General features: G+C 34.0%; 13 protein-coding genes, 1 non-coding gene and 1 pseudogene across 15 annotated transcripts, besides 1 other annotated feature; 5 read left to right on the top strand and 10 right to left on the bottom strand.

Annotated features, from left to right (window-relative positions):
* Positions 1–5,849: part of a mobile genetic element that runs on past the window's edge.
* TVAGG3_0615540 (DNA/RNA polymerases family) lies at positions 172–630 on the bottom strand (the record flags this gene model as incomplete). The annotated part of the gene is made up of 1 exon (XM_051240164.1): positions 172–630. The coding sequence occupies one exon, from the start codon at positions 628–630 to the stop codon at positions 172–174; it is 459 nt and encodes a 152-aa protein (XP_051086751.1).
* On the bottom strand, positions 2,353–2,937 carry TVAGG3_0615530 (phage tail repeat-like family; the record flags this gene model as incomplete). The annotated part of the gene is made up of 1 exon (XM_051240163.1): positions 2,353–2,937. One exon carries the CDS (start codon positions 2,935–2,937, stop codon positions 2,353–2,355), a length of 585 nt encoding a protein of 194 aa, XP_051086750.1.
* Positions 3,129–3,530, bottom strand: TVAGG3_0615520 (uncharacterized protein; the record flags this gene model as incomplete). Its single annotated transcript, XM_051240162.1, has 1 exon — positions 3,129–3,530. One exon carries the CDS (start codon positions 3,528–3,530, stop codon positions 3,129–3,131), a length of 402 nt encoding a protein of 133 aa, XP_051086749.1.
* On the bottom strand, positions 4,503–4,925 carry TVAGG3_0615510 (phage tail repeat-like family; the record flags this gene model as incomplete). Its single annotated transcript, XM_051240161.1, has 1 exon — positions 4,503–4,925. The coding sequence occupies one exon, from the start codon at positions 4,923–4,925 to the stop codon at positions 4,503–4,505; it is 423 nt and encodes a 140-aa protein (XP_051086748.1).
* A 452-nt stretch (positions 5,850–6,301) lies between the features above and the next one.
* Positions 6,302–7,149, top strand: TVAGG3_0615490 (annotated as a pseudogene). The gene has a single exon. A coding segment is annotated over exon 1 (848 nt).
* Positions 7,150–7,153: 4 nt separating this feature from the next.
* Positions 7,154–7,396, bottom strand: TVAGG3_0615480 (serine threonine-protein phosphatase family; the record flags this gene model as incomplete). Its single annotated transcript, XM_001304363.1, has 1 exon — positions 7,154–7,396. The coding sequence occupies one exon, from the start codon at positions 7,394–7,396 to the stop codon at positions 7,154–7,156; it is 243 nt and encodes an 80-aa protein (XP_001304364.1).
* Positions 7,397–7,414: 18 nt separating this feature from the next.
* Positions 7,415–7,777, bottom strand: TVAGG3_0615470 (uncharacterized protein; the record flags this gene model as incomplete). Its single annotated transcript, XM_001304364.1, has 1 exon — positions 7,415–7,777. The coding sequence occupies one exon, from the start codon at positions 7,775–7,777 to the stop codon at positions 7,415–7,417; it is 363 nt and encodes a 120-aa protein (XP_001304365.1).
* A 1,361-nt stretch (positions 7,778–9,138) lies between these two features.
* On the top strand, positions 9,139–9,753 carry TVAGG3_0615460 (RNA polymerase II transcription regulator recruiting protein; the record flags this gene model as incomplete). Its single annotated transcript, XM_001304365.1, has 1 exon — positions 9,139–9,753. The coding sequence occupies one exon, from the start codon at positions 9,139–9,141 to the stop codon at positions 9,751–9,753; it is 615 nt and encodes a 204-aa protein (XP_001304366.1).
* Positions 9,754–10,057: 304 nt separating this feature from the next.
* On the bottom strand, positions 10,058–11,101 carry TVAGG3_0615440 (uncharacterized protein; the record flags this gene model as incomplete). Its single annotated transcript, XM_001304366.1, has 1 exon — positions 10,058–11,101. The coding sequence occupies one exon, from the start codon at positions 11,099–11,101 to the stop codon at positions 10,058–10,060; it is 1,044 nt and encodes a 347-aa protein (XP_001304367.1).
* A 203-nt stretch (positions 11,102–11,304) lies between these two features.
* On the top strand, positions 11,305–11,378 carry TVAGG3_0615450. Its single transcript has one exon. It is a non-coding gene; the product is annotated as a tRNA-Lys (tRNA).
* Positions 11,379–11,738: 360 nt separating this feature from the next.
* Positions 11,739–12,653, top strand: TVAGG3_0615420 (D-erythro-sphingosine kinase protein; the record flags this gene model as incomplete). Its single annotated transcript, XM_001304367.1, has 1 exon — positions 11,739–12,653. The coding sequence occupies one exon, from the start codon at positions 11,739–11,741 to the stop codon at positions 12,651–12,653; it is 915 nt and encodes a 304-aa protein (XP_001304368.1).
* An 88-nt stretch (positions 12,654–12,741) lies between these two features.
* TVAGG3_0615430 (structural constituent of ribosome) lies at positions 12,742–13,187 on the top strand (the record flags this gene model as incomplete). The annotated part of the gene is made up of 1 exon (XM_001304368.2): positions 12,745–13,164. The coding sequence occupies one exon, from the start codon at positions 12,745–12,747 to the stop codon at positions 13,162–13,164; it is 420 nt and encodes a 139-aa protein (XP_001304369.1).
* A 252-nt stretch (positions 13,188–13,439) lies between these two features.
* TVAGG3_0615410 (WD repeat-containing protein 17 family) lies at positions 13,440–16,772 on the bottom strand (the record flags this gene model as incomplete). The annotated part of the gene is made up of 1 exon (XM_001304369.1): positions 13,440–16,766. The coding sequence occupies one exon, from the start codon at positions 16,764–16,766 to the stop codon at positions 13,440–13,442; it is 3,327 nt and encodes a 1,108-aa protein (XP_001304370.1).
* Positions 16,773–16,945: 173 nt separating this feature from the next.
* Positions 16,946–18,796, bottom strand: TVAGG3_0615400 (NCL1 related NOL1/NOP2/FMU SUN domain-containing family; the record flags this gene model as incomplete). The annotated part of the gene is made up of 1 exon (XM_001304370.1): positions 16,946–18,796. The coding sequence occupies one exon, from the start codon at positions 18,794–18,796 to the stop codon at positions 16,946–16,948; it is 1,851 nt and encodes a 616-aa protein (XP_001304371.1).
* A 407-nt stretch (positions 18,797–19,203) lies between these two features.
* On the bottom strand, positions 19,204–20,204 carry TVAGG3_0615390 (serine/threonine protein phosphatase family; the record flags this gene model as incomplete). Its single annotated transcript, XM_001304371.1, has 1 exon — positions 19,215–20,195. One exon carries the CDS (start codon positions 20,193–20,195, stop codon positions 19,215–19,217), a length of 981 nt encoding a protein of 326 aa, XP_001304372.1.
* Between the last annotated feature and the right edge of the window lie 1,701 nt (positions 20,205–21,905).

Genomic DNA, 21,905 nt, shown 5'->3' with positions numbered 1-21,905 from the left:
TTGTTTTTCAACCTGAAGCATTTAATATATGTAAAAATATATTGTTTTAAAATGGTATGCCATTTCATATTTCTCATCTAACAAACAAGTTTCCCAACGGTCTTCTCCAACAAACTCAGCGTACATTTCAAATAAAATAAAAAAAATGTCACTTTTTTAAAATAAATTTTTTTACTTCATGCAATGTTTTATTTCTGTGCCGTCTTCAAGTATGCCCCAATATTTCCTTTTCGATATTACATGAACTTCGGAAAATACTTTATCTAGCTTAAAACAGCCCATCTTTTCACCGACCATTCCCATTTCAATGAGTTTGTTGTATCCTTCTTCGTTCGTCATGAGTGCGTCAATGTTCTCATAGTAAACCTTCACTTTGGATTTGACTTCCGAGAAGAACTCATTGTAGTTGTCAAGGACTGCCTTTGCGAACTGAGGGTAAGACCAATGTTCGACAATAGGTTTTAATGTGGTTACTAAGCCACTTTGACCTTGAGTGAATTCGTACTTCAAAACAAAAGGAGAAAACCTTTCAACAAAGTTGTCGACCTTCTCATAATGTTTACTCTTCATCTCTTGAGGTTTCTTAATGGAATATCCCCATGTCGAATTCATAAGCAATTTGAGTGTCATTGCAAGTTTGGGGTTTGAAGCTTTCCTAATATCATACAGTTGTTGTATGACTTTTCCAACTGTATAGTTCCTTCCGGGAACTCACCATCTTCGTTTGGAATTCCAGTCGGAATATATTGGACAAACCTCATGTATGCAGCGTTAAGGTCGACATAGTATATCTTTTCATCTGAGTCGAACTTGTCGCAACCAATTGGTCAGTTGTGGAAATTCAACTGAGTCTCTTATCTTCTGAGAAACTTCTCCTGTTATCTCATAAACATCGTCGAAGCAACCTGTTTCATATAAAACCTTCTGACCTAACTCAGATGCTCTCCAATACAATTTGACGTCAATTGGATGTCTCAATGGAAGTTTGTTTATAGCATCTTGAAGTTCTTGCAACCTCATTGGAAGTTCTTCTGGTTCAGGTTGGTATCCGAACATACCAACCCCTTGTGGAACTGTGTACTTCTTTTGTACTAGAACTTTGTCTGGAACAACTTTTGGTCTTGCTAACAATGAAAAGTTTGTTTCGTCTTTTGGTACAAAAGTTTCTGTCAGCTTGTCATCTGGAATTGGTTCCAACAAACCTTTCTCGAAAAGAATGTTTACAGCTCTGACAATGTTGCACTTACTTTTACCAAAGAATGGGTTTGTAAGACTTTCGTTCAACATGAAGTGGTTGTGGACAATTACAATCTTCAACCATGGTAAGTCTTTGTCAACAACATAGTCGTCATGTGAAGAACCTTTAGCTGTAGGTATGTTGACTCGGATATTGACATTTGCCAACGGTGCAATTTTTGCCAATTGACCTCTGAGAATGTACCTTGTCTTCACACATGACTCAAGATACTTCATCTTCTCATCTGTAACAAGACCAGAGTTCCTGAGACATGTAAGAATGCAAGGTTCGTTGACAATTGTTTCAATTGAATTGTAAATTCCATACCTTGTCAAGTCAATGTCAGACTTATTTATGAACGGGAAGTATCCAGCATGTTGTCTGACTGCTTGAGGGTTAGGTTGGTACCATTCGAACTTGACACTTGCAATTCCTTCAATTGCATTCAAAATGTCTGAGTCGGAGTCAACCATTTGTTCTCTCTTTGTAGTCTTGAAAGCGTCAAGAAGTTTTGCGGCTGTTTGTTCATTGCCATGTGCATAGTAAATGTGACCATCCAAATCTGTTATGGTCAATCTGAGATTGTGTCCTTTCTTATTTCCGTCTTGAATTGCAGCAAGTACTCCCATGAAGCCTTCTTTGTTCTTTCCTTGTCAAAGTTTACTGTAAAGGTTCGACCAGATGTAATTTGACTTCTAACTTCACGATACTTTTCATATGCATATCTTGTTCTTTCCATGGGAGCATGTGCGTCTTCACCTTTTCCTTTTTTCCTTCTCAAAGGATGCAATTGTTCGTCATGTTTCCAGTAGAATCTGGCAAAGCCGTCGTGTCCTTCAACTTGAGGTTCACTAACATCGAAAGGCATGTCCATAAGACGTTCTTCTTCTAACCTCTCTAGTCTGTTTGGATAATTGGCACGTGCTGTTTCCAAATCCATTTTGTAGCGAAGACCAGACAATTTGTCATAGACTTTTATGGGTCTTCCCTTCCTATATTTAAAATTCTTCGAAACTCTCCAACCATATCTTTGCAACTCTGCTTTTATTCTAGCAGACTTTCTGTCCATTCTATATGGGGGCATTTTTATAAAAATAAAAAAAATATTTTTTTCTTTACTTTACATAACCGCCTGCTGCCATAAGTCTTTGACGCCAACCCATACCAGCTAATGAAGGTTGACTTGGTTTAGTTTGGAAACTAAACTTTGGTTTTGGTTTATCTTCAGTTTTTGGTTTTTCTTCTTCTATCGGTTTTTCGTCACTTTTCGGTTCCTCTGGCTTTACTTCACTTGCAGGAACAGTTGTGTCGTCAACATCTTCATAAATATCATATGCCATTTGTTTTTGTTTTCCTTTCAACTTTTTGTGTTTGTTGTAAAGTTTAGAATATTTCGACTCTAAGTCAATGAGATGTTCTATAATGAACTGTTGGTCAGTGAAGTAAACTTTTCCATCTGTTGTCTCGAAAGCTCCTTCAGACTTCAATATTTTATTTGTGAGAGTCTGTTTCTTTTTTGAGATACTAGCCGTTCCATTTCTATGAAAAGTGACTTTATAGTTGGGGTTTGTATTTCCAGACCTGGCACTTTCTATTATTGAATTTTTCTCTTCATCTGTAAGTTCTTTGACAGGTTTTGACAATGGTTCTGAACTTTTTGTTTGTGGTGTCAAATCTACCGTTTCAACTTCTTCGGTCATTTCATCTCAGTAAAAAAATTTAGTTTGGTTTGTTTTCAACTGGTTGTTTAGGTTTTTTAAGTCGGTCTAAAACTTCCTGAGGTATAGGAAGAACTTTACAAACACGTGGTGTAAAAGGTGGAAGCCGACAAATCCATCTTGAACTCATTTGTCTCAATGCTGTATTGTTCATTTCATCTCAGTAAAAAATTTTACATTCCCCAAGTTTGAGGTGGTTGCGGTTGGTTATTGTTTACCCACTGTTGTGCATGGTTATATCCTCTGTTAAAGAATCTTTCACCTTGGTCCATATAGTATCCTGCTTGGTTATAGTAGTCATTTGCTTTGTTATAATAGTTTCCTGCTTGTCTTCCTACATTGTCCATCCATCCTTGAACTTTTCCTCTTGTTTCAGGATTTGGAATAGGATTTGTTGCATCTCGTGCTACATCCCAACCTTTCTGTACAGTTTGTATAATAGGTTGTGCTTTCTCTTTAAGTATACCTAATGTACTCAAAATCTTCCTTCCAATTCCAAATGCACCTCTGGCTATTGTTCCCACTGCGGGTAAAAATCTAGATGCAACTCCTGCTAATGCGCCAAATAAACCCATTTCTTATAGGGTAAAAAATGACGAATCCAAACAAGGACCCCTATGTTTCTAAAGCGACAAAGAAAGCACTCATGATAAAAATCTTTAGTTCAACACCAAATGCTTGGTTTATGGATATCTTGGAAAACATTCCGAGAGTTAGAACAGATGGACCTCCATACTGGTTAATATTTGTTGGTCAAAACACAAGATACTGTGAAGCCATACCATTATGGTCCAAAAATATTTTAGATGTGAAAACTGCTTTGACAATATTCGTTGACAAATACCATCCAACAAAACTGACATCTGACTGTGAAAGTTCTTTCAAATCAGATGATGTAAAAACTATCTGCGTTCAAAAAATGTAAACCAATATTTCATTGTCGACCAAAACCATTCTGCTCTTGGTGTCATTGACGGTTGTATAAAAATGTTAAGAGACTTAAACCAACCACAAGGTGGTGAAGCAAATGAAATGTCATATGACGACAAATATAGACACTTCTCCATGGCAAAGATGAGACAAGTTTTAAATATTTACAATAACCGTAAACAAAAAGGTTTGGGAAACCACTCCCCCGAAGAAATGAAAAACAACCCTGACTTAGAGAAAGACTATATATTTAATAATTTAGTCAAAAGAGACAAACAAGAAAGAATGCCGGGCTTCAAACTTCAGAAAGGTGACAAAGTAAAAATAGAAATACCTAAACGCGACCCATATGAAAATACTATTGACTATGACAACAATGGGAACCCGACAGGTACTCACATTCGTGTTCGTAAAAATAGAAGAAAGTATACAAGAGAATATTATGAAGTTTTAGGCAAACATGGCAAAATGTACACAATGCAAGCAGAAGATAAAACTACTATTGCCAGACCTCGTTTCAAACTTGTCAAAGTTCAAGGTGGTATACTTTCAAAGACAGTTCCTAACAAATATAAGACAACTCCTGACGAATATGCTAAAGAAGTTGAAAATGACGACTAAGCAATTCTATACCATGCGTAAACTGTCATGTAAGGTGGCATATATTCTTTACTTTGTCCCGTTGTTTGCGTATATCCTGAAACGAAATGTGTATGGTTTCCTTCTCCCTGAGTGTCACTCCAGTAACAATTTATAGCAAACTTAACCTCGTCTTTAACATCATATCCTTTACCTTTTGTCATTGCTGACCAATCCCAATATCTATGCTTATGCCAACCTGCTTGAGATGTACTTAAATCTATGTAGTGACTGTGTGCAGGTAAATTTTCACCTGAAATCGTTTTACTTCCACCTGTTTCCTTTGAAGAGTTTGCACAATACAAAAACCTGTCGACTATTTGTTCCCATGCACCAACACCAAACATTACTTGAGGACCTCTTGCTTCCATAGATGTATAAATAGAACCTACTGGGTTCATTAAATCAAACATATGAGATATTATAGGATTGTCTCTTTTGAACTTAAAATATAGTGCAACTATTTCAGGTTTCTTCTGGTTTGTGTCAGAATATTTTTTATAATATAATCTTATGTTTTCAGGGTAGGTAAAATCTTGACTATAATATTTATTTCTGTCATCTGTATAATAATAGACTATTCTCGTTTTTTCTATTGCATTATATCTTTTATATCTATAATAATCTAAATATAATGTTAGCTTTTGTTCATCTACATGTGATGTTCTGTCGTCATCTCCATAGTCATAATAATATGGTGCTGGAGCTGGGTCAGGCAATGTCATATCTGCCATTTCATAAACTCTTAAATATTTCTTTTGTTCGTCTCCATATAAGTTTAAGTAGCAGTTGTTGTCTAATGGAACTTTAACTTGTGTACCATCATTCTTTTTATAGCTTACATACATTTCATTGTTATTTTTCGGAATGAGTTTACACCGTGTACCATTTTTTAAGGACTGTACAAACTGCCATCTAAAATATTTATTTTCTTCATTGACAGAAAAGTCACCAACAATAGTTTCAATATTTTTTGTTGTTCCTATCAAACTTTGGTATATTTCATTGACATATGTTTTATTTGCTTTCTTTTCAAGGCTAACGTTTAAGTCTGTTATTTCAGATATAGAATGTGTATGTCCAACGTCACTTTTACTGTTTAAGGTTTCTTGTAAGTTTGTAATATTTGCAATGGTATGTGTATGTCCAACGTCACTTTTACTGTTTAAGGTTTCTTGTAAGTTTGTAATATTTGCAATGGTATGTGTATGTCCAACGTCACTTTTCCTGTTTAAAGTTAGTTGTAAGTTTGTAATATCAGATATAGAATGTGTATGAGTCTTATCTGCTTTTGTCTCTAATGTTTTCCTTAAGATTATTTGGTTAATATAATGTATATGAGTCTTTTAGAATATTCGTTTTCAGCCTCTTGTCACTTCACTTGACATTTTATTGTCAACATATGTTTGTCTGCTAGTTCAGGATGAGTATGTTCTTTTGTTGGCATAAGCATTGTTAGCTCTTTCTTCTTCTTTTGCTATTGCATCGTCTACATATTCTTTGTCAGCTTTGTTGTCAACATCTGCTTTCAAAAGAAGTTCATTTATATTTTTCGTGGGATTTTATGATTATTATGTTCTTATTGTCTTGAAATAGAAACTCATCTGTCATTGGGTTTTATTGTCAGTTTTAAGTCACCCCCTTTCAATGACTAGATATCTTAGAATAGTTTAAAAGTTTGTTGTGTTCTTATTTAGAGTTGCATAATGAGTTGTCGGTTGTGTTGTATTTCTCTCATAGACGCTGTTTCATTTGACATTTTTATTATAGATAAAATATGCTTCCAATAGAAAAAGAAAATTCTAGAGTTGCTACAACTAAACCATTAGATGAACTTTTACTAATGTCGGTCAAAAGTTTGAGACAGATACCGTAAAGCATGAAGGCTATCGTTTTGACTACCCATTAAGATGGTTAAGAGACCCATCCGTCACAAAAGCTATTGGCTTTCGTAGAATGAAGTTTGTGTCTGTAGAAGATAAAAGTTTTCCATTTATTGTAAGGTTTCATATAGATTATACATCTGAAGGGCAACGAAAAATGTGGGAAGAAATTGAGCTAATACAAGTTGACCTCTCATCTTCTCTACAGACTGCATTAAAAAATATAGAAGATAAAATAAATTCATGTTATGCAAAATATGCTGATGAATATGCGAATACCAATAGCACACCTTATGTGAGAATTGTATATGACAAACAAAATTCACAAGTGTCATTTCAAATCTACGAAGACAATCCAAATAAAGACGAACAAATATATACAGAATTCACTGCAATGTCATGGTATTATTTGCAAAGAATGTTAAATCAGAAAGTTGAACCTCCTTTAGCAAATATCTACAGTCGATATGCAAGAGATGAACCATATTTATTTAAAGATGTTTTCGACCAAGATGCTGTGATAGTTCATGCTTCATTTTCTGGCGCCCAAAACTCTTTCTTATGCTTGGCAAATGACTTTTACGAAAAACCTACAAAGTTATACGAACCACCAAGTGGAAGTATTTCAGACTTTCAAGTATGGTTTACTACAGATGGAAGAAAAAGAATAATTCCATTATACCATGCGTTTTACTTAGAACTTAGTTTCATATACAACTACTATCGAACGATAAAAATATAATTTTTTAATACGGTTGAGGTGTTGGATTTGGTTGCCAACTTGACTGTGGTGCAGGTTCAGGCTGTTGTATAACAGGAGCTTGTTCTTCTGGTTCAGGGTCTTTAGGTATAATACCAACAAACTGACCTACTCTTTTACCAATATTTTTGACACCGTTCCATACTCCTCTTCCGACAGATTTTATTCCATTCCATATACCTCTTCCAACATTTCGAAAGAAGTTTCCTATCTTACTGAAGAAACCCATTTTACTATATGTAAAAATCTAATGTCCGCCTAGTCTTTTGCGTTTCCTGTTGAGTTCCATAGCATTCTTTAACTGGAGCTCATACATTCTGTTTCTCCTCTGGTAGAAAACATATTCTGGGTCAACTCCTGTGTTCGCGTCATCTGCATAAAGTTGTTTATATCCCACTTCAGGGTTTGTATAAAACTCTTTCCATCTCATATTTGCATACCATGGTGGCAAACCTAACGCAGCGTCATTTGACATGGCAGTTTGCATTTGTACATCTGTTGGCACTTGACCATAGTTTGCCATTGCAGTTTGTATTCTAACTTCATTTGGAATATTCTCTGGGTTTGGTTGTCCAGGTTGCTGTGCATTCGCTAAGTTCTGTGCGTCCATTTAATATTAGATAAAAATATCTCTTACGAGTACATATACTGAACATTTGCAGGCATTGGTTCATCTTCATATTCTCTGTACTTTTCTGCCACGTCAAATAAATAAATGACACAATGGAAAAAACCTAAAACAAGTAGTCCTATTTCAAACCACATTTACTTACTAATAAAATTTCTTTATTGTGACACTTTCTCCAGTTTATAGGACCTCTCTCATATTCTATCTTGTCATATCTAAACTCATAGTCGTTTATATCTTCTAGCCATTTCATGACACTTTCCAAACCACTTTTATCAGATGTAAAGTAAAAGCATGGATGGTTATGTATAACGTCTAAAGTTTCTAAAGAGTCTCTCAAAGTCCAGTCTACTTGGTATTGAAAATCCCATGTGTTATAGAACGGCGGGTCCACTATAAAGAAAACATTTTCCTTGTCTTTATATTTTTCATACAACTCTGTCCAATGACATCTCACAAACTCTATACCCTTAATATATTTTTCTATGTTCTCTTTGAAAACATTTGTATAGTTAAGATATAAAACTTTTGACATAAGTGTTTCAATGTCATGAACTCTTATAGAACCACTATATAATAGTCTAGCAGATATACTATCCCAGTCTATATATTCTGCTTTTTTCAAAACCTCTCTCACAATATTTTTGTTATCTAATGGTATACGTTCCATCTTACCTATAGGTATCTTTTCTTTTAACTCTTTCAATATATTGTTTGTGTCTGGTATATGTTTGAGACGGTCCATATAGTTGTCGAAGTCATTGCATATAATCTTTGAGTCTGGGAATATTGTATGACATAAATGGGATATATAGAAACTTCCACCGAACAAATCTACAAATGTTAGACCATTCGGTAGTTTCTTAAGTTCTCTCAATATAATATCTTTACATCTACTCTTATTTCCAAAAAACGGTAACGGTGGTTTTGTAAAATTCATTTATATATAATAATAAAAATGTTTTTACCCGAAAAGTGACAGAAAAGTGACAAAGCATGAAAACATATATAATTTGTGAAAAGCGACACATTATATAATGTTTTCGACCCAGAAGAAGGCTTCTTCCCAGAAGCAATGGAGGAAGAAGAAGAGGAGGAGGAAATACAAGACTCTATCCAAGAAGAGTCCTCCGAATTCACACCAGAAGACTAACAATTTTCCGAATAAAAACTTCATTTATACTAAACATCTTCGGGGCTAGAGGGCGCAACGCGCCTGGAAGCCCCACTTACCTGACCTAAATAAATCACATAAAAAAGTCTTTGAATTTGAATTTTACGAGGTTAATTTAAAATTTTATCCGTAGAATCTAACAATTCCTTACAATCATTTATTTATCATAATGATGTCATCCCCACGTGATGAATCTTCCGAAAATATGTTTTATGACTTAGATGATGACCTTAGACGCCATAACTTGTTTAGCAAAGAAGAAGATGAAAAGTTGAAAAATGTTATAGAAAAGTTTTATCATAATGATATGCGAAAGGTCAATTGGAGCTTTGTTTCATCTATGATGTCAAACAAGAACAAAAGACAATGCAAAGATAGATATATAAATTATCTCCGTGATGGGCTTAATAATGACATATTTACCCCAGAGGAGAATTACCTTCTTCTATGCAAAGTAGAAGAGTTTGGACACAAATGGCGCATGATCTCAAAGTTTTTCATAAACCGTACAGATATCATGATTAAGGCCCAATATCGAAAATTGTTACGTCGTAATGCCACAAAAGAAAATGTTAGATTCATGGCAATTGAAAAACCAAGAAAGAAATATCCAAGAAGTGCTGTAAACACAGGAACTCAAAATGAGTCAGAAACAGATAAGTACGAGTTGAACGATGATCATTCATTTCCTATTGATGATATGATCATAAATATTGACCTACTTTTAGATCCTGTTAACGATCTTGACAATTTTGATGAATTTAACCATTTTTATGCTTGCTAAGGGAATATTGTACACTATCTATCTATTTATTTGAATAAATGATATGTCGCTTTTATTTAATTCTCAACCAATTCAATACATACTTTGAAAATTGAATTCCTTTGATATGATTGCGAAATATCAATTTTATTTAAAGTATGACTCTTTTTAACCAATATATTCTATTAGATTTTTATGGAACTTACACTTTTGGCAACTTTATGTATAATCATTTCTAATAAAGTCTATAATTATTCGAATCTTGATCCAAATATATTCAAAAATTGAGAACAAATCGAACAAAAAATAAATAACAGATAAACATTTATTGGATATTTTCAATAAGATCCTCATATTCTTCCCTAGATTGAATTGAAAAGTCTTGCATCATCTTTGTTAAGTTATCGACTAAAATCATTGTTTCTTTTGTCACTCTCCTTTCATTTTCATATTGTTCAATAGTTTCTGCTAGCTTTTTAGATTCTTCTTGTTTAGATCTGAGTTCTGTCAAACCATTTTCATGCGCTTTAATAATTAAATTAATTTGTCTTGAAAATTCAGAAGGTGATTTGGATAATTCAGCGAAATCTTTAATTTTCTGATCATAGAACCCTTTTGCTAGAGAATCTGCAAGATCATTACAACCTTTAGCAAGAATTTCTATGTTGGGACTCTTTGAGCTTGGAATTGGTGAATAAATAAATGAATTTGGTGATTTAATTTCAGTAGTAGGCTCAGCAACGATGCCGTCAATTTCTTGTGATAATAAACGTGCAGTGGATAACTTTGGATTTGGGAGATTTAAACGAGAAATCATAGTATCGATGTTAGCTATTGTTGATGACTTAATATTAAGACATTTTTCATTATAAGCCTGTGTAAATTTCTGGATAGATTTTAGTAATAACTCGCGAATTTGACTTTCTTCAAGAAGTTGGCGTTCATAATTGGAAATTTGGAATTCAAGCTGATGTATTCTTTTCTGCTCAGGAGATAGCTCTGCAGTAAACAAAACTTTTCCATCCTGTTTTTTGAATGACGAAAGAGATGCTGATGATTTAATACAATTTGGCTTATTTAAAGAATTTGTAGGCGGAGTTTTAGCTCTTGGAGATCCGTTAAATGATTGAGACCAATCTGTTGACCTCTCACTAGGAGGTGATAGCCCATCGCTGTTTTTCCCCTGTTGAAATATTGCTTCCCTAATGGAATCATCACGGAACCTCATTCCTCTTGGAGTATGAGGTCTACTGTCTTGAGATTGAGCAATTTGATGAACGTTGAACTGATTATTAACTTGCATATCATCTGAATCATCCAAATCATCAAGTATATCTAATAATGATTTGGATTTATCCGAGAGACTCATAAAAAATATAAAATTTCGTGGTATCGTTGACACTTTTGAATAAAAATATTATATCATGTAGACAAGGATGTTAATCAAAATCACGAAGATAAATTCTGCGTGTAAACTATTCAATAAGTTAATTTTTTGAAAGCATTTCAAATTTTGAGAGATTGCTCTTCATTTTTCATGTTGTAGTAGAATTAATTTCAAGGAAATGTAAAGCCTGTGTAGCTCAACCGGATAGAGCATAAGACTCTTAATCTTGGGGTTGCGGGTTCGAGTCCCGCCACTGGCTCTTTTTTTCTCATTTGTTTATTTTTTTTTCTTTTTTCAATTTTTCTCCTCTCGATGCAATTAGAGAGCTTGTCCGCTTCTCGATTTCAATCATTAGCATGCAAGTATCATGAACTCTTCATAGCTCGTAGTTCTTGAAATTTGAGTGAAGATCGAAGTAGATACGATTAATAATTGTAATCAGAAAAATTTAAATACGATAAGATTCATTTTTCAATACTTCACAATTTAATTCTGTGCACAAATCACTTAATGGTTGCTATACTATTCCTCTTTCAAGGTTTTGACTTCTTAGAAAAAGTTGAAATGCTATTGAAAATTTTTGTCACCTTGAATTTTTATTTGTTTTCGCGTAATCGTAATGTATTTCTTTATTGTCAACCCATCATCACGCTCAAATCATGGAAGAGTTGTTTGGAAGTCTGTAGAAAAAGAACTCAAGAGACTTCGTATCAATTACAAGGTCTTTTTTACGAATTATCCATACCATGCAATTAAAATTGCATCAAAGGTATGCGAAGAACCAGGTAATAAAACAATTGTTGCTGTTGGTGGCGATGGAACTGTTAATGAAGTCATTAATGGTATCAATAATTTTGAAAAAGTAAGATTTGGATATATTCCAACCGGTTCTGCAAATGATTTTGCAAGAGGACTCAATTTGCCTGTTAAAACCAAGAAAGCCCTTGAAAATATTCTTTATTCCAAGAATATCAAAGATATGAGTATCGGAAGAATGAGATGCTCGAATGGAACATACAAATTTGCAAACAGTTGTGGAATTGGACTTGATGCATACATATGTGCAAAAGCTAATTCTTCTCCTTTAAAGGCATTTTTCAATAAATTTCATCTTGGATTTCTAACATATGCAATAGTTTGCATTCAACAAATCTTCACTTTCAAACCATTGAAACTCACTGCAACAATTGATGATGAAAAGTCAATAACAGTTGATAAGTGTTTCTTCTGTGCAATTATGAATAACATTTGCGAAGGAGGAGGCTTAAGACTTGCTCCAACTGCAGATCCTTTTGATGATATGTTTGATGTTTGCATTGTTGATGGAATTAACATCCCTAAGTTGATTTGTGTTCTTCCACTTGCATTTTCTGGAAGACATACTTTTCTTAAAGAAGTAACAACATTTCGCTGCAAGAAATTGCAAATAAGCTCAGATGTTGAATTGCCGATTCATCGTGATGGTGAAATCGATAAGCCTGTTAAAGAACTAACCATTTCCATGGAGCCACGAAGCCTCAAAGTTATTTGCTAAAAATCTCATTTCTATCTGATGTTTTTTATAAGTTTTAGTTTTGGAAATAATATTGAGAGGAAAATAATCGGCTTCGATTATCCTTTTTCGAATGTCTCTTCTCCAAGCAGGCCGCTTCGTTGTTATGCTCCAGGGTCGCCATGCCGGCAAGAAGGCTGTCGTCCTTGCTGCTTATCCAGAAGGCACAGAAGATCGCAAGTTCCCTTATGCCATCGTCATGGGTATCGAGAAGTATCCAAAGAAGGTTACAAAGGATATGCCAACAGAAGTTCTTGTCAAGAAGACACAAGTTAAGCTCTTCGTTAAGGCTGTTAACTTCAACCACGTTATGCTTACACGCCACAACGTCAAGGATGAGGACTTCTTCAAGAAGATCTCTGTAGAGAAGGTTGTTGCTGCTCTTAAGGATGCCCCAGCTAAGAAGGCTCTCCTTACAGAATACGCTTCCGTTCTCCGCCAGAAGTATCTTAACAACAAGATGGCATGGTTCTTCAAGCCACTCCAATTCTAAATTTTGTGCTTCTCGTCTACTACAAATTTTGTTTTTTTTTATTTTGAAATCCAATTCTAATTTTTTCCCTAATTATACATATATTCAAATCGAAGGTGCAAAAACTTTTGTACTTCTGAGCGTTTCTAATCCTTTTCAATTTCAAAAATAATTTTGGAATGATGAATTCCAAAGTTCTCAAATTAACATAGTGAACACCTATTTCCAAAGAAATATCACTTAATTAGATAAATTTATTTAGTATATAAACAAACAAAAATAAATAATAAATTAATTTAAAACAATCTAACATAGTCGAATTGCACAGGGAAAGATGTTAAGTCTTTCCATTGTAGTGCATTCAAATGAGAAACAACTAATCCTTCTTTTGTTTCCAAATTCGCTCCATAAGAGATTTTTTCGTGATTTCTGTTAACATTTGGATTTGGAGTGAATCTACCACAATAATTAATTGTGCATTGCGGTTTCTTGTTAACGAAATCTCTTAAAACCTGTAGGTTCTCAACCAAAACGTGAAACCAATCAACATTTGCTGACAATGTTTCAATCTCAGCGAAAATATGTTCGAAACACCAAACATAGCCTTTCCAAGCAGCTTTGTACGCGTGGTAATACAATGCTACTCCTCTTGCAGCAGCAGACAACGCAATTCCTATATTTGCGATAGGAAATAGCTCCAAAATCTCAACAAATTTACCACAGTAATCGTAATCAAATTCTTTTTGAGTGAATTGTTTTTGAAGTTCATTCACAGATAAAATAACAGCATCTCCGTATCTGAACTGGTATAAGTAGTAAAAACTCTTCTCAACAGGATTATCAGGGTTTGGCTCATTAGTTGGCATTTTTACCTCTGTTTCCGCCAAAAACTTTTCACGGATTTCGTCACTTTTGAAATACAAACTTGACATAACTTTCCATTTGCTTTCTTGCGTCAATCCATCGAAAGCAGCTTTCGTTTTGACGTTTGACAAAACCAGACGAGCAAATCTTTCTCTGAGTTTGTTATCATGCAAATGCAGACTTCTATCAATTGTAACAGCGCAAAAAAGTTCTCCGCAACGAGTTAAAATTGACAAAGCCTGATAATAATCTCCTATGGAAAGAAAATATGATGCAGCCATATAAATTTCACCTTTTTGTAGAGCTTCCTTTGCAGCTTGACTTGCCAACAAGTATGTCTTCTCATCAATTTGCTTCATATCACTCAAATCCAACAAATATGGCTGACTTTCAACTTCACTTTCATTTTTCTGAGAAGAAATCACTGTTGGAGAATTCTTCTGGAGAGTTGCCGTCGAAATGCAAAGAAATGAAGATGTGAAATCATCATTGGCTGCATATATTTCTGCAGCACTTTTCATGTCACCATAATACATTTTGTAAATGGCTTTTTCTGTTGGATTTTTGACAATTTCTGACACTTTATTTGTCATTTCTTGCCAATATTCGAAAGAAACCGAAGGAGCAGTTGCCAGGCATTTATCATATTCTCCCAGATCGAAGAGAATCTGGCAGTATTTCTTGTTATCACCCATTAAAAGTGATTTTTCTGCCAATTTCAAAAGTTTTTCTTTTGATTTTCTCGCTTTCGATTTTCTTTTAATTTCATTTTCAACTTCAATTTTGTCTTTGATGTGGACAATGTCTCCATTCACGAAGTCCTGTTTCTGGTTCTTCATGCTGTTGACTAGTTTCATCAGCTTGAAATATCCGCAAATTGGTCTTAAATACAAGTTTTTGTTTGACAAAACAAAATCAATAATTTGATTGTAAAAAATTACTTCCAAAGACCAAAATCTTACTGTTGAGTCTCTTCCACTTGTTATTATAGAAAATGGATTCGTAGGACAGAACTCAACACTGTAAATATAATTAACATGCGCAAAAAATCTCAATAAAATAATTCTTTTTTCAATGTCATAAAATTGAATAAAACCGTCGTAACCGCCAGTCACAACAATGTTATCGAATATTGGATGGAAGGCCATAGCTCTTACTTTGCATCTGTGTGTTCCTATGCAAGTAAAATATCCATCTTCTGTTGAAACATCAGTTTTAAATATTAATCCGTCTTCTGTTGCAACAATCAATGTTTTGTCATCGTGTAGACTCCAACACAAGTGCAGATAAGGATTATCTCCCCATTTGAAGGTCGTTACTTTGTCTTCTCTGTAGATATCGACGTATCCGCCGTCACAAGCTGTTGCAAACAAATTTGGAGTGAATTTTGAAAAGAAAGCACAATGTGAATCATGTGGAGAGATGTATGATTGTGTTATAGCACCTGTATCTCTATCAACACGTAGTATCTGTGGTCCATCGGTCCATAGAAGTAAATCGGCCTCATCCGATGGATTTATTGATAAATCTAAAATTGCATTGTCAGAAATTTTGTATTGTGTCTTGATGGAGTATGTTCTTAGGTTTATTAGGACTATGTAGCCACTCCTCAAACCTAATATTGCGTAAACTCCGCTTTTACAAATGTCCATGCACATAATTGAATTTTTCCCATCGTATTGGATATCTTTCAATCTGATAGCTACGATATTTTCATGCTTGTCAATATCATGGATCACGAAAATTCCATCTGCACCCGCAGAATATAAAATATTATTTTGATTTGGGTCAAATTTTGAGCAAAAGATGGTATTGCTGTGGCTCGATGCAATACTCCAGTCTAATTCATGTGTTCTCATGTTGCAAACTGCTATTCTGTTGTCATTGAAGACGCATAAAAAGAAATTTTTCTTAATTTTCTGTATTAATCTGAATCCATAAGTATAAACATTAAAAGATTCAATTGGAGAACTATTTGCTGGTGACCACAGCCTGATAATACCTGATTCTTGGTCACCAGTGATGAAATGTCCTGCCGGAAGATTTACCCAGCATCCAGTGCTCAAATTCCAGTCGCCACCAGTGATAGCACTGATTTCATTGATATCTTCGCTGACGTCGTATATCTTTTTCGTTCCATCTCGAAAAACAATCAAGACGTGATTGACATTTTTGTGATCTACTGATACAGAGACAATTTCCTTACCGTAGTCTATCGTAGTATCAATGAATTCATCGTCAGTAACACGGTAAAACTGTGCATTACCGTTTGAATTTGCAAAAATAAAAACAATTGTATCTCCAATGATGGATTTTAAAAAATGACATTCAAATGGAACTGTTGTAAGATAATGTGGCTCTGGATCACTGAGTGGGGAAATGATATGAACTGCGTAATTCTCTTTTGTGTATAGTGCTAAGTAGACTCCGCGCTTAATCCATGTCATGGATATAACTTTACTTGATGTTCTGAATTTTGCTAATTTTTTGTTATCAATAATGTCATAAATTGCAGTAACATTGTTGTTAAACGATATAGCAATGATTGATTTCTTAATGGGATTAAGCTCCATAGAAATAATAGTCTTCTTATTCGTAGAATAAGTATATTGTAATGAAAAATTATTAATTCGGAAGATGAAAACAGAGTAAAAAGAGCTGTATCCAAAGTATTTGGTATTTGAAGTGATAGCATGCATGTTTGCACCAGAAATTCCGGGTGGAATCCAATTGAGGAGTTCGCATCCCCAAGAAACCATTCAAATACTGAAAAAACAATAGAATAAATCTGAAACACAGTGTTTACATATTACAAATTTTTGATGTATCTCACAAATAAACTACTAATTTTCAAAATTATTGATCAATGTTTTAAATTTATTAACATTTATAGGACAAAAACAAATTAATTAGTTAAATCAAATATAACAGTATATTTTTATTCTTCTTTCTTCTTGGCTGCAGCTTGTTTTGCCTTTTGTTCTTCCTTGAACTTTTTATTGTTTTCTTCAAGGACTTTTTCGTATTCAACAAGGCTTGGATATGACTGTTTAAGCTTTTCTACTTCGACAGTAACTAAATCAGATCTTGCATAGAGAACAACGCTGTGTTCGAAGGTCATTCCACCGTAAGCATAGTTAGTTCCATCAATCATAACAATTGCACCTTCAATGCCTGAATTTTCGAAGGTATTCCTTGTATTTTCTGATAATCTTGAATATCCAAGAGCATTTGGAATGGAATGGAGCAACAAAAGCATTTCTTCAGGTGTTACCTTGTATACTCTCTTTGTTGCGTACTTGATAACATCTAAAATTCCTTCTAATGCAGGATATGCAGCTTTGTTTTCCTTTTCCTTGCCAAATCCTTTATATGTGAATATCCTGGAGCCAAGAGAAACAACTCTTAATGGTATTGAGCCGTATTTCCTGATGATATCTGCAAGAGGTTTGACGCATAACGAAATATTTTTAACTTTGTTATCGTCGCGAACAAAGACACAATCGCTTGGGAAATTTTCTTTGAAACCGTATGTATCGGAAATGAACTTCAAAACATCAGGAGCGGCTTCTTGCATCGCGATATAAGCGGCTTCTCTTAACGGCTTCTTTTCTGATGGCTGCTCTGTAAGACGATCGAATTCTTTGACTTTTCTGAGCACTGTGACGAAGAAACCTCCGGAATCTTGGTCATGAGGGAAGAAATGCATGCAATGCTCGAGTCCTGGGACTTGTGGCTGTGGGAAATGTGTTGGGTGAGCATATTGGATGCGTTCGTGAGGTACTTCTGATGGTTCTTTGTACTCATGGAATTCATTTTCCATTTGGGCATCGAAAACTGGCCAATTTGTAAGTCCTTTGTGTCTGATCAAGTTAGGGAATTTATCTGAAACGTCAACGATCTCAACGGCGTCGCCTGTTTCGAGTAATACTGAATTTACGACTGCTTCGTCTTCGATTGGGTTCATTGAGCATGTACTGTAAACGCACAATCCACCAACCTTTGTAAGTTCGAGACCGCGCTTAAGAATCTTGCGTTGTGTTGAGTGTAATGAAGTTCCTCCGTTTAATTTGAAAGTTTCGGCGCATTTGATGTTTTTACGGATTGTGCCATCACCTGTGCATGGTACATCGCAAAGTACTCTATCGAACTTCTCTTCAAAGTCTGGTAATTTTTGAGCATCAAAATTGATAACGAGAGTACGGTATGTACCAACGCGCTGTAGCTGGTGGACCATAGGATGGAGGCGCTTTACATCAGCATCGTTAGCAACGACGTATCCATCGCCATCGAGCATTTCAATGAGTTGAGTTGTTTTTGAGCCTGGAGCAGCACAAGTATCCAAAACACCCATCGAGCCATGAACATCAAGGAAGAATGGTGGTATCATTGAGACAAATTCCTGGCGGTGGCAGTGTCCCAAATTTGTATGAAGTTTCAGCCATTTATGGAATTCTGTAAACTTCTTGTCTCTTCTGAGAGCTTTCTTATCAAGTGAAAGTTTATATATTTTTCCGATATCATTTGGAATATAATCGAGAGTTTCGAAATCTACGTTGTTTTCTTTCAAGATTTTTACGTATTCATCAAGTTCACGTTGAACTTGTTCTGCTTCTGGACCTTTTGAGGATACTCTGAAAACTGTTGGAAGTTGAGTTTTATAAACATCGAGCATTTTCTCAAATTCCTCTTCACTGAGTGTTCCTGGTACATATATGCGCTTGTAATACTCTCTAAACCTATCACCAATGATTGTTGGCTTTGGTTCTTGGTGCTGTCTTTCAGTCATTGAAAAGTGACACAAATTTTAGAGAGAATTTAGCCACAAATACAAAAAAATCTGATTGAATGCAACAGCAAGATACTTTATTACATCAATTCATCGATAACAATAACGAGAGTTTGATGCTTGTCCACTAATCCAATCCATTCTAATTGAATGCTTTTTCTCAATAGTAAAGTGAGTGTTTTTATGCATTGAGGAAATTTTGTGTATTTCAAAAAGTGACAATATGTTGAGTATCGCTAAAGATCTCTAATAATGTAATATGAGTTAGCATTAGTATGGAGATGACGACCCATATTGTTAGTTCTTTAGATCTAATGAAATTATAGAAAATATTTTTGAAGATTATTGCATTTTTAATATATTTAATAAATAAACATCTTTATTAACATGTAGATACATACACAAAAACAATAAAGGATTACCAGGTTTTCTTTGGCAATGATTTTGAAAGACTTGTCATTGGAGCAAGAATATCATCAAGAATGCTATTTCTTCCTCTTCCAATGCGTCTTTCTAGTGGTGGAATTTCAGTAAAAGTACAGCAATAGTTCTGATCAATATTCATTACTGCGCCTTTATTGCTTTGCCCATAAGGGGCTGAGAATACTGTAACAGTACAACGATCAGGCTCGAAGGGGAATTCAAATCCGTCTTCAACCATCTCGTGACCTCTAACTAGTACTTCTAAATTATTTGCATCTAAAAATTCGTGAATTTGTGGGGCACCATAAACGTATGATGCTCCACGAGGTTTTTTGTCCCATTTAAGTTTGTATGGATCTGGATCAGAAACCATATAATCTAAAATTGCTCCAACTGGTGATGCAATTGGTCTTTCAACTGAATCAAAGAATGAAAGATCTGTAACTTCAGGCGATATACCTCCGTGAACAGCAAAAATCTTGTCGCCAATCACTGCTCCTATTGGCAAATATTTAAAGACTTCATTAAAAGCAAGCCATAATCGATGAGAATACCTACTGGTACACTCTGCTTTAAAGCCTTGATTTTCGTTAATTTCTGCTGTTTCATGATTTCCGCGAAGCAAGAAAATGTTATCTGGGTACAATATCTTGTATAAAAACAATAACGTTACAACTTCTATCGACTGAGTTCCTCTGTCAACGTAATCACCTAAAAATAAAAATTTTTCATTTGTTGGTAAGCCGATTAAATCAAACATGCGCAATAAATCGTAAAATTGGCCGTGTATATCACCAACAACATGTATTGGTGCTGATAATTTGAGAATAAACTTTTCATTCTTAAAAACAGGAAGAGCCAAATCGCAAACTTGAATTAAGAATTGCTGAGTAAGACGGACGTAAGTTCCAGGCTTACGACTCTTAGCCAAATGCAATCTTTTCAATCCAGTCTCTAGTTGTTCATGAATTTCCATTTAGTAAAAATTTTTTTTACACCAATTTGACAAAAAAACGTGATTTGAAAATAAAAAAATCTGAAAAATAAACAAAAAATCAAAGAGCTTCATGCTATATTAGAAGAATTTTAAAAATCTATTAATAGAAAGTGCATAAATTTTGATTATTTAAAGCAACAAAATTCAAATTCAAGAAATTGATTAACTTTTTAAATTGATCTCAACTGAATCTATACAAACAGACGTAAGAAGTATTGATAATCAACACTGCATCAATTTTATTATAGAATCGAAGAAAATAATGATCATTAACAGGCCATTACTTCTTTTTTATCATATGTGAAATCAATTGGGGCGTAATTTTCTAATTAATTCAAAAGATCACTATACTAAATGGAATATATCAATTCGAACTAAGTGGAACATCTCAATCTCAGTGAAAAGAGCGTAAAATTTCAATAATGAATCAAAATCACAGAGTTCATCCATTATCTTCAAAGGAAATATTATATTATTAGAAACAAGTACATATTTTGGATCATTAAACATGTGTACCATACAACAGATCAAAATTTTAGTGTAAACCAGGCAAATTTATGCGCAATATATGATAATTGAGGCATTAAATGTGTTGCACATCATATTTTCCAAACAATTTGGTCGCGGGCATTTCATAAACGAATATTTTCCTGAATCTTCGGAATTGAGACCGATCATAGAAAATTTTGAGAGCAGATTTAAGGGAGGCTTCCGACCAGAAATCTCTCTCAATTTTTTGTGATGTTTACACCAAAAGTGAGATTCGTTAAGCGTTTTTCTCGTTGAATATTGAGTTTCCCGGATTTTGAGTTATTCATAAAGCTCCTCTATATTATACCCTATCTACTGATATGATTATTTTTAGGGTTGTTAAAAATATCAAAAATTAGCGTTTTGAAGACACCATGGTGTCTTATAATTTTCCCTTCCTTATTGGCGTGTAGAAATAAATGCGCCAATAGATTGAAGAAGAAGAATTGTTTTTCTCTTAATGAATTTTAATCCTTTTGATATAAGAATATTAAAAACATTAATAGAATTTTGATTTCGGAAATTAAATTTCCAAATTTTTTGTCGATTTCGGAAATAACAGGATCCCGCATCCAACACGCAACAACAAAACACAAAACACACTTTTTGGTTCTTTCATCGTTTTAATGGTAATTTATGTAATACATGATTTGGATAAATTTTACAAAAATAGAAACTATATTATATTCTTTTCAAAGATTCTTGCAAATCATCAAAAATAATTGTATTTTAAAAAACGATCAAATTATCCTTTCATTATTTTAAACTTAAATTAGTTTTTATGATTGACTAAAGCAATCATATTTATTCATCATTAAATAAACAAAAAAATAATATTTGAGAGTTATTTCAAAAAAAAAACACATTGAATTTATTAATTTGTCTCAATTTCAGTATTATAAATTTTTATAATTTCAATATTTTGAAATACACTTTTTAATATTTCAATATTTATGATATTTCAATGTATTAAGTGGTCTCAAATTGAGCTTCTCAAATATAAGTTGGCCTATTCAAATAATAAAATTAAATAATATTTAAAATAATAAATAAAAGTGATTGAGGTCATAGCAAAACGGTTGTTTCAGTCATTAATTCTTAAAAATAAAAAGGGTAAAAACTAAATAAAATGGGTAAAATTCAATAGTGTCTGTGCTA

The sequence above is a fragment of the Trichomonas vaginalis genome, chromosome III (assembly GCF_026262505.1).
Source record: "Trichomonas vaginalis G3 chromosome III, whole genome shotgun sequence".
Lineage (NCBI taxonomy): Eukaryota > Parabasalia > Trichomonadida > Trichomonadidae > Trichomonas > Trichomonas vaginalis.
This window is presented reverse-complemented; position numbering and strand designations above follow the sequence as displayed.